This window comes from Alosa pseudoharengus, unplaced genomic scaffold (genome assembly GCF_046254945.1).
Source record: "Alosa pseudoharengus isolate Yale_2024_CS ecotype anadromous, Long Island Sound unplaced genomic scaffold, YU_APseudo_1.1 YU_APseudo_1.1_scf_16, whole genome shotgun sequence".
Lineage (NCBI taxonomy): Eukaryota > Metazoa > Chordata > Actinopteri > Clupeiformes > Clupeidae > Alosa > Alosa pseudoharengus.
Genome location: NW_027468630.1, coordinates 18,871,425 through 18,882,725, shown reverse-complemented (window position 1 = coordinate 18,882,725; position 11,301 = coordinate 18,871,425). Strand labels below are relative to the sequence as shown.

Sequence of the window (11,301 nt, the reverse complement as noted above, 5' to 3'; positions counted from 1 at the left end):
CTAAATGCTATGCTATGGAGGTGAGCCAGGGAAATAGTGCCATGTTGAATCTCAGTGCCAAACTCACAGGCCAAACTCACTGGCCCATTGGCAACAGAGCCCGTTTCTTGCATGGTTGAGCTTCATGCTTGCAGAAGCTTGCTCCCAGTGCTATTTCTGAGTGTGGGGCAGCTGTGGAAAGGAGAGCACTTGATTACAAATGTTGGAACAGGGTTTGCCCCATAACAGCAACATGTTCCAACATGTAGACCAAACTTAGTGTACAATATACAGTGTAAAGATCCGATAACCATGAAGAGTAGCCTAAGTGTACAGTTTTTGTGAAGATAATGGTGTGGACATGACAGTGATGGTCATCTCCCTATATAAGTCACTTTACTTCTGAATTAGTTTGAAGTCGATAAAAACGGCATAGTGCAGCTGTAACTGAAGTCTAATACTTTGTTACTTAATAAATCCCCATCCTGAAAACAAGCAAATTTGTCTGCCAGTGCGTTGAGTAAATTTCTTAAAATTTCTTGAATTTTAATCTTCTTCTTAAATTAAGTCAAAATGATCTTTTGAGAGTGCTAGGTATGTCTCTTCATACTAAAAACAATACCAAATAGATTTGTTGATCTTAAGATAAGATTAATAACACTTGGTTAGATTTTATTTTTTGCAGTGTTGGATACATTTGAAAACACCTGGTTGGCATTGTAGTGTGTATGGGGAAATCAGAGTGCAAATACTATGATGTGCGGTTTAGCTGTATTTACATTAAAACAGGTAAATAAAAAAAACACATATTTGAGATGAAAAAGATCTCCGTCCATATTATCGTTTTTGAATATAGTTTTTCAAAGGTTTCTCTAGTGAGTCCACCGTAGAACATTAAAATATCATAGAGGTGTTTGTTGTTGACCCTGTTGCTTCCCTTATTTGTTAAAAGATGATTCAGGGTTGGGCACTTCCTGACTCATGATTTCAAGAGAGGTTGAAGATGCAATTAGAGATTAAGATGTTACACACTTCACTCAGCTGCACACTTTTTCAAGGTGATTGATTTTCAATTGATTAGGCTTTATCGTATTGGTACCGGGAGGTAATCTAATCCAAGACGCAGTGTGAGCCAGAAGTACTAATGGCTGCAATCATTTGGTAAGGAATGAGATGACAGCCCACAGGAATTTCAGTCAATAGCTCCCTGCAAGTTTTGATGACAGTGGAAGGTTGGGTTGGGAAGTTTTCTCTGTAAGTGGAGCAGATTGTTTAAAGGCAGGGACTCACTTTGGGAAGTGCAGTAGATTCAGAAGGCCAACTGTCTCATAGAACTGTCAGCTAAAAAGGCTTTTATTGTTCTATGCAGTGCAGTGTATATTTTATATAACCATAGTTGTAGAGGATTCTGTAAGATATTCTCTGAAGAAAAACAAATCAGAGTGTTATGATTGGAACCGCGTATATTTATGACCTACAAACGGCTGTACATAAACAAATATACATAGATAAATCTTTGACAACTTAAAGTCCTGACGAGGATACATAGCAGGCTTTCAAACCACAGTTGAATTCCTTTAGTTTAGTTAAACCACAAATTCTCTTTTCCATTTGTTAAAGATCAGCCTTCGTAAATGCAGTTTGAAATAATATGATAGAGGAGACTTGGATCTGTCTGATGTGTCTCTACAGATTCTACTCCTACTAAAGAGTTTTCTGTGATGTACTAGGTCTTTGTGTGACTGCTCCATGGCCCTGAACTTGAGTACTTATTTACGTCATCCTTGAGCATGAATGATGGGGAGAAAAGTGAGGAAATGTAGGAACCCAGTACACCTCTACTTGAAACTCAGTAGAGCAGCAGACGTTAGTAAGAGCTTTATCTCGTACACACAAGTGCACAGCTGAGTAACGTGTGACATCTTAATTTCTATTTGCATCACTAACCTCTTTTGAAATCATGAGTGCCATGAAGTGTGTGCATGCTTTTTAGGCAGAACGATAGGTGACATGAAGTCTATGGTGTCATCTCATGCTGTGTGGCTGACGGACAGACATCGGATTTGGTTGAAGATGCTTTGTTTTGAAATCCAGCATACAGCGATGCTTGGGAAAGGAGGGACTATGTAATTAGTGTGAGTGTTTAATTAGGTAGTGGGCTTAGATGGTGCTGAGTGCTATTGAGATGGATTACATTGTTGACCTTTAGAGACTTGTGTCTTTAATTGACTGAAGCCATAACCACTTGGATGCTTAGTTTTAACATGGTGATGAAGGACATGGTGAGATCTATTTGTGTGGCTAAATTCTTTAGAAATCAACATGCTCACTCTTTGTTAGTCTGTACATTTGTCTAAATAAAGCTTGAAAAGATGCAGTAAAAATGTGCATTATCAAAAATAGAGATCATCCCCTAGCACAGATTGGGCATTGTAGCAAATTATCTGTAACAAAGCTTGCCCTCAGCAGTAAAATATATGACATTTCAGTTTTAGTTGAAATAATGCACAAGAGACAAGGACTTCATTTATTAAGTAAATATAGCAACTTCAAAGAAGAAAGGACACTGGATAATTTACTTACATGTACCACTTGTATTTACACAGCTCTTTGTTTTTATAGAAAACAAACCTCAAGTCTTGTAAGTATAGCTGCTTGTCAGACCAGCAGAATGTATTTTCAGTGTGTAATTTCTGCCTTTGGCCTGTAGCATCAACCCTGACAGAAATGTGGTGTGTATACAATAGTGTGTGTGTGTGTGTGTGTGTGTGTGTGTGTGACTGAGTGTGCATGTTCCTGTGCTTGTGCATGTAGATGTGTGTGTGTGTGTGTGTGTGACAAAGGAAAATATTATTGGAGGTAACGAGAGCCTTGGCTGTCTAGGGGGAACATTTCCTGGAGGGACAACACAACTTTTTTCACTCCCCTTGAGGCGAAGAAATTCTTTGGCAGTGGTTTCCGTTAAAGACTGTGTGTGTGTGTGTGCACGCACACATGCATAGATATTTGTGTGTGTGTGTGTGTGTGTCTGCATACATATCTATATGTGTGTGTGTGTGTGTGTGTATGTGTGCAAGGAAGAGAAAAACAGAGATGGAAAAAGAGAGAGCTCATCACATTACCTGCTGGTTTATCTCAAGTAGTTCAAGGTCATGCTGGTGAGTAGTTCTGTGGGGCATCTCAGCACGTTCTGAAAAGCCTACCAGGTGTTTTATCACGTCTTGCTCTGTTGTGTCAGGAAGTGTTGCAACCAACCAACCAAAATAAAGATAATAGCCAGTGGTCACTGTGCTAACAAAACATCATCTCAACAGGACCAGCTGAAGCCCAATTGGTTATCTGCCCTCTCAGAATAGTATAGCATTTTAATTAGCCTCCCATCCTAACCAAACATGCAGGAAATGGTCAGTCACACCCTTATCCATCTGTGGCGCGTTTCCCAAAACCATAGTTGCTAACTAAGTAAGCAACTTTGTTGGTTGCAATGCAATTTCCCATTGCCAACCAACTAAGTTACTAACAGGTTAGCGACTATGGTTTTGGGAAACACACCCCTGGCCAACAGGCCTGTAAAGCCACACAAACACAGACAAAACAAGTCAGGATAAAGTTATTTATCTAGTGCGTTTAAAACATTTGGAGAAACAGAAACAATGGAATTTACTGTCTAAAATATGCTTAAATGTAGATCATACTGCTGGTGATCTATTTACTTTAATCAGTTTCAAATGTGCTTGGTAGTGTACAGATTCTGCAGAGATTCATAATCGTTCATTTTGTCATATGGACAAAGGAATAGGCTTTTACAATCAGGAATCTCCAATGGGCCAGCCAACTGAAGATCACTGAATTTTTCACAGTTCTGTTTTATTTTGCCATCTGCTTCTCTCCATCTGCTGAGGTGACTGAACATGAGCAAATTATTATGTTTTAGGCTACTTCGAAATGAAGCCAGTCTTAAAGGAAAATTCCGGTATTTAGCACTTTGAGTCCCTTTTCTGGTTTGTTTTGGATGAACTAGAGTGGTGGACACCGACATTTTGACAATTGTTCCTGTCTCAACTTTTCTGACTCGTTTTAAATCGCCTTTGACTAGTCAGAGTGGCTGCTTACAGGCATGCTCAAACATGTCCTAAAACAACCCTTAACGTTCGTTTTCAAAACTGTGCAACTCACCGCCGATATATGCGCCGATATATTTGATTTTAATAATCAACGAACACCACTAAACCACTCGGTGATTATTAAAAGTGATATTAAAAAGGGTTGTTTTAGGACATGTTTGAGCATGCCTGTAGGCAGCCACTCTGACTAGTCAAAGGCGATTCAAAACGAGTCAGAGAAGTCGAGACAGGACCAATCCTCAAAATTTCGGTGTCCACCACTCTAGTTCATCCAAAACAAACCAGAAAAGGGACTCAAAGTGCTAAATACCGGAATTTTCCTTTAAAGGAGTAATCCGGCGATTTTTCATGTAGATATCCGTTTCTCAAGGTCACCAAGTACTGAAACGAAAACAAAATCTTTGAGCCCCCATTAGGGCTGAAACGATTCGGAACATGGCGGAGTCAAGATGTCCATAAATGGCAGAAATGTTTTTAAGTAGTAAAGTTATTCACGTTCAATTGCAAGACAGTATGCCTAAAAAAGAACCCCTTATACACACATGCATGCTGCACCCTCATCTTTCCTCACGCACCGCACACGTGCACACACACACACACACACACACAGGTTGCTAGGTTACCATAGCAAATAGGCTCACCCCAGAAATTATTTTTTAGTAGCCTAATGGTAAAATTATTTTTTAGTAGCCTAATGGTAGGCTATTTTTTAGGAGCCTGATGGTAAAATTATTTGTTAGTAGCCTAATGGTAAATGCTGCAGGTGTAGAAATCTACATAACACTGATATTTACTTTGATGTCAGGTCTAGATTACAGCATGAAACTTGTTGTGCATATTAATACATTAAATTGCTTTCCCTCTTCTCCCTCCCAGCACTTCACAACATAGTATGGACAGCTTTGTTCGCCCAGCTAAGTCATGCACAAGAGGCTGCAATTTTACAGAGAGCATTTTGAACATTATTTAATTGTTGGCACTGGCACTTAAAAACACTAAATGGGTAAATTGCAAAAGATGGGGTTAGTTTTGTAGCCTAATGTTGAAGTTAGAATAAATACCTCTGTGCCAATTGCTTGATCATTTTACAGCCATGTCATTTTCGTTATGCATTATTTGTTTTGGTTGTTTAAAAATGCAAAAAAATATATATTCGATTAATCGATTAATCGATCGATAAAGTGCTAGTTTAATCAATTACAAAAAGAATCGATAGCTGCAGCCCTAGCCCCCATGTTCATGCCCCCAGAGTGTAGTGCTGTAGATACCTGGCTGCTTCAGCTGTTGGAACTAGTTGTTTTCGGAGTTTTTTGTTCCATACTGACAGTACTCGAGAAACAGAGATCTGTGTGAAAAATTGCCGGATTTCTCCTTTAAAATGCTAAAGAAGTAAAATTGTGAAAATGGTTATATCTAATACCACATAAAGGCCCCTATTGTGTTCCCGGTGCACTAGTTGGATGGTCCCTCTTATCTTTAGTCAAAAGGATGCAGAGTTGATGAATGCCATGATTTCCAAAAAGAATGACAAATCTTGATTGGTCTAACCCAGTGGTTCTCAAACTAGGGGGGGGTCACCAAACACATAGGAGGGATCGCAGAATGATTTGCAGTCTGAATTAAAGACATTTTTCCAAAAGTTTTTAGACCAACCTGTTTTAAAAATGGGGATATTCAGTAGCCGTAGATGTAGGTTTCCAATTCAGTGTTTTCAGAAAGTGGATACTCTGTTAACTCAAATATCTACCTGCGCCCCTTGCAATGATGCCTCTGCTTCCAATGCCCATCTCGCAACATTTTGAAACCAAATTTTGCCGGTTGAAGAGAAGGGGGTCGCGAGGCCCATGTTTTTTTGGGGGGTCGCCATACAAAAAGTTTAAGAACCACTGGTCTAACCACAGCATAGTTTTTCACATCTAGTCTATTTTACACGGCCACGATAAGACAGCAATATTTATGGATCATCTCTATGCTTTCTACTTTGCATAGTAGAGTTTTAACCAGCATTTGTAGATGGAGCATCAAACTGTATTCGTAGACAATAGTTATCAGAAGTTTTCCTGAGCCCATGTAAGGATTTTCATTACATAATTAGGTCTGTATTTCATGCAGTGCCATCTGAGGCTCTGAAGATCACAGCCATCCAAATGAAAGAAAGGACTGTTTATGTAAAGCCATTGACATGAAGTAAAGGAAGGGTTGTCCCATTTCATAGGGAAAGATTTCAACCACTATCCCTTGTACTCCATATCATGGGGTTATGGGAAATGCTAGGGATATAGATAAGAAATAAATGGGGCCTAAGCAATCACAGCTGACTACAGCCATGCTGTATTTTCACATATGTACTATGCATTATTGCCCTGTATTTCTTCATGATGTTTTCAAATAGGGTAACAAAGCACTGAGAGAGACCTACTAGCCTTTACCTTGTCTGATGAGAACAAAAAGTATTTGTACCAGTGCCACATTATACTGTAGATGTTCACTTCCATTAGAAAGATGAAGCACTCTGTAAAGTCAACATTCTTGTGAACATGTGTTTTCAGGCAGAAGCAAACTTTTTAATTGAGTTTGGTACTTAGTTCTATGAGAGGCCTGTTATGTGTGTTTTTTTATTCAGGCATTGTAGGTGTCTAGTGTGTAAAACCTTTAAAAATACATGAGATCTTTCCCAGAGGCTTTATTCTACACTTCTGAAACAAAACGTCTGAATATCTGTCTAAATGCAAAACCCATGTTTTGTTTTATTCGCATTTAAATTGGGGGGAGGGGGGGTACTTGAGAGGTAGTGACACATCATGCGCTTATTTCTGATGTGAGAATTAACACAGTGGCACAGTCAATATCTATCTTGGGCACTGACTGCCTTGGGCTTATTTCTAAGATGGAGTAGAATGTTATCATCTCCGCCATCCATTTAACATTGCAAATGGACAATCTGGACTTCAGGTTCAGTTAGTCCACATCCTTATTTTTCAGGTCCCGCCTGTGGTGACAGAAACACAATCAAATGACTCACTAAATGCATGACGCAAACTCCCACTTTTTTTATGACTGAGCATACCACCTACTTGGTAAAAATGGAGGCAGTAGGATCCACAAGTCCATTAATAATCCATGAGTCCATGAATTTTAAAAGAAAATAGAGGTTCCATAGACACTGACACATTAAGGCTTGCAGATAGACTAATGGTGAAGGAAATGGAGAAACTTTACACAAATGTGGGACATCACCTCAGATATTTTAGCTTACTAGCTATCTAGCATAGACCAGCTCTGAGCCTCCATTTCTTAGATGACCCAGTTGGGGGATTAAGCCTCTTTTAATTCAGTAAATAAAACGTTTTCAGAGGGTTTCAAGTTCCTTTGAGGTTGTCTAAGGTTGTCAAACCTTTTGTTTCCTACGACCCCTTGTGGGGCAGAAAATGTTTGAATGTTTTGCGGACCCCTTGGCTATGGGGCTATGGGTCGTGGAGCCCATTACTTAATATGCAATTGTGGGGTTTGAAGTTACTACTATTACTATAGGCTAGATGAACTGACCACGTAGTTAGGTGAGGTCGTTGTCATATGAGGTCCCAGATGTCATACAGTGTTTGTGTGACCTCTCCCAAGTAGTTTGACAGATCTTCAACAAACCTTGCTTGTTATTCACTACAATCAAAGTCATTTTAGACAAGTCCCTCCACTCTGCGGCCATATACCAATGTTTTATGGGCACTCATCGGGCACAGTCTTTGGGTCGAACTGCGCGTGCGCAAGGCTTCACGATTCCAATCTTGCTCCAGCGGCGAGATCACAACACATGATTGGCACGATATCTTCACAACACACCATATGATTGGCTCAATGTATTCACATCACACCACATGATTGGCTCAATGTATTCACATGTCGACGTTTTGCCGAGGAAGGGGTGGGATATGTGTAGACAACGGCCATATTGGCGTGACAAACTAGCCCCATGCATTTCTATGGAGTATTTTTTGAGTGCTGTGTCTCTACATTAGAAAGTCTGCTACAATGTCTAAAAGCACTGATTAGATACTCAAGGTCATGGGGCCATAGGTCAAGGTCACATGTGGTCAGTGGTCAAGGTCTTGTTCTCTCCTGGCAGTGACAGTCCTACCTAGCACCCCCCCCCTCCACCTGATTGGCATGACCCTTTCTTGTCCTATGTTTAATTGGCTCCTGAATCAAATCACCTGTCCCTCAACACTGTCAACCAATTGTCAGAACAAAACCAATTCATTTTGGTGTGGTGATTATCTTGTTTTAACTACAACCCCAAAACAGAAAAAGTTGGGACGTTGTGTAAAATGTGAATAAAAACATAATGTAATAATCTGTAAATCTCTTAAACTCATATTTAGTTGCAAAAAGGACACACAAAGACAACATATCAAATGTTGAAAATGACAAATTTGACTATTTCATGGAAAACATATGTGGATGGGGGTAACAAAATGCTGTCAAGCATGCATGCTTATAATCATTCAATGTAGCCTACTTATTGTAGGTTGCATTCTTAGGATTTGAGGTTATTTAGTGCAAAAGAACCAAGCCAACTTCCCTGAACTAGTTGCTAACAGGTATTTACATAGAGTAGTATGCTATCTACTATAACTATATCTGGTGGTAATGATTGCTGATATATGGACATAGGAGATAATATGATCTGAAAAATTATGCAATCTTCCTGAAACACTGAGACATTTTTGTCTCTCACATTACTTAAATAGTGGATATACTGTAGACTAGAGAATGTTGTTATTAAACAGGAAAACACATGCTAAATACTCATGCATTTGAAATCAAGGACACATAGTAAAATGGTTAAGTATTTGAAGTCAAAGCACAATTGAGGCATTTCTTTCTCCACAAAGAACCATTTATTCTTTACACATTTACCAAAAAAATCACGGTTTATTGAAAGGACACAGAAAAGTAGAGATAGAGACAGATGTAGCGAAGATTAATACTCAGTGCATGGCACATCATTCTCAGGGAAAACGACTCACTGTGAGTCTTTAGCTCTTCACCTCTGACACCAACAAGGAAGGAAGAGCTCAGGAATATTCAATGGTGAAAGTTGGCCAGCCAACTTGAGCCTACGTACTTTGGAAAATGGAACAGGGAATAAATCAACCTTTGCTACGATGTGTGAGAAACCATACTTTTTGTTTTCAATTTTGCAGAACAGTTCTTAATTGATAAGAGAGAGAGAGCAGTATCAGCACTGAAAATCTAGGTTGAACCAGTTGACAAGAGTAGTTTATTTATAAACATCACAAATTAATATAGTGGTGTCCTCACTTAAAAAAATTAAGGAGTTAACAAAGAAATGAACATTTATAAAACAAAATTACCAATACCATTGCAACCTTTAAAAAACCTATAAGTCTAGTATGCATGCCATAGTACTATGCTGCTTATTTAATCAAGAAAGTTCAAAAATTTAGTAAGTTGGGAAGTGACATTTCTACAAGAGCAGAGCTTCTATGTGACATTGGTTTTAAGAGAGTGTGTATGTGTATGCATGTATGTCAGTGTATGTGTGTGTGTGTGTGTGTGTGACTGAGCGAATCTAATTGTGTGCTTGCCAGCGTGCATGTGTGTGTGCTTATATGCTTTTTGAGTGAAAGAAGGGGCCTAAATTCATTTGACATCATCCAGACCATGCAGAAAATCTGCAGCTTCATCCTGTCTGCCTTCAGTTGTGTTTGTCGAGATGTGTCTTTTTAATGGCACCCTCCATTGTCATGTCGCCCTCTGATGTTCTTGCATTGCCATTTCCAGTTCTGTCATGGCTCTTCTGTGAAAGGGTCGAAACAAAACAATGATATTCTTAATGGCGAAACAAAGCAATGATATTCTTTATGGTCTAGGCCTGTGTGAAGAGAAGCAGCTTTGTTCAGGATTAGTGGGGTTAGTTTTCAGAAAATACATCAGCATTGCAACAAACACAAGTTCTCAAGAGAATTTTAAGGTTAGCCATTGTATGCTTTACTGATGGATGGGAGCATTTATTTCAACAGCATATTTAGCTCATAGTAGGTATGACAGTGTGAACACCACATTTATTTTCCCTAGGTTTCAGTATGCAACCTCAGAGTCGGGCACTGAAAAAATATGAGGACAGTTAACGAGGTGAAACCTCATTATGCTTGCATATGCTAATCGCAAGTATCCCCCCCACACACACACACAGACACAAAGAGAGGAAGGACCTGGGAACATTATTTCACCTATCCCAGTGGGCTGCCCTCTCAGATGACTGGCTCTGCACACCTCCTAAGCTCTGTGCCTTTATCCTGAGGGCAGGGGATCAGCTCTACGGTGAAATCCAATATCCTCCTAAGGACTTGATAAGGCCTGAGTACTCAGGGGAGAGAATTTACAAGCCGTTTCATTTCCACAATCCACTGTGTGATTGCATTAATATCTCCATTCATAAGGTTGGAAACAAATGGTCGTAAATGTACGAGGAAAGCCCAGAAACAGGAGCGTATCTGAGAAAAAGGTTCCACTATTGTGGCGGAGTGAGCAGAGGGAACTTGTCAAGAGACTGTTAGCAGAGATTAACGCTTTATGGGAGAGTGGTACTTATTGCTAAATTGTGAAGCGCTGGTCTTACGAGCAGTCGCAGAGAAATCAGTCAGAGCTAACGTCAGTCTGTGTCTGCAGATAGAACCAAAAGGACCAGTAGATTTATTTTTAAAGTGGCATGCACTGTAAGTGCAGCCTGCTCTCTAGATCACATGAGATTACTCGTATGAGGAAAAGTGATGGCTCACCTGGGTGCTGTGAGCCATCATTTTTTTGGTCTCCACAGATACCTTCTCAGTCTGATTCTGGGAACAGGTCCCGTCGACCTAGAATGAACAGGGAAATAGTCTTAGTTAGGGCATTATAGACAGAATTAAAGATATAACCCAGCACCCAGGCGCCAGCACATATATTTTAATGGAGCCTTTCTTTTGCATGCCATAAACTCTGGATCATTATCCTCTTCCCACTCCCAAGAAATTATCTCACTCTCTTTTATGTCTCAACATGCGCTACCCTCAAACTGTCTGTCTCTTCCTGTGTCTCTCTCTCCTCCTGAAAATTGTGTGTGCGCATGTTTGTGTGTGTGTGTTAGAGCTTAATCTGCATAAAGCAATGATCCATAAAAGGTCTATGCTGCACACAT

At 39.7% G+C, this 11,301-nt stretch overlaps 1 protein-coding gene across 1 annotated transcript in view; it reads right to left on the bottom strand.

Moving 5' to 3' along the window:
* Positions 1-9,023: 9,023 nt before the first annotated feature.
* The window catches only part of luzp2 (leucine zipper protein 2), an 88,959-nt gene continuing 86,681 nt past the window's right edge, over positions 9,024-11,301 (bottom strand). Inside the window, exons 11-12 of the mRNA XM_076288141.1 lie at positions 10,904-10,981; positions 9,024-9,921 (exon numbers count right to left, since the gene is read on the bottom strand). Of these exons, the coding sequence (XP_076144256.1) occupies positions 9,820-9,921; positions 10,904-10,981 (180 nt within the window). The 3' untranslated portion in view covers positions 9,024-9,819. The remainder of the gene's footprint in view (positions 9,922-10,903; positions 10,982-11,301) is intronic.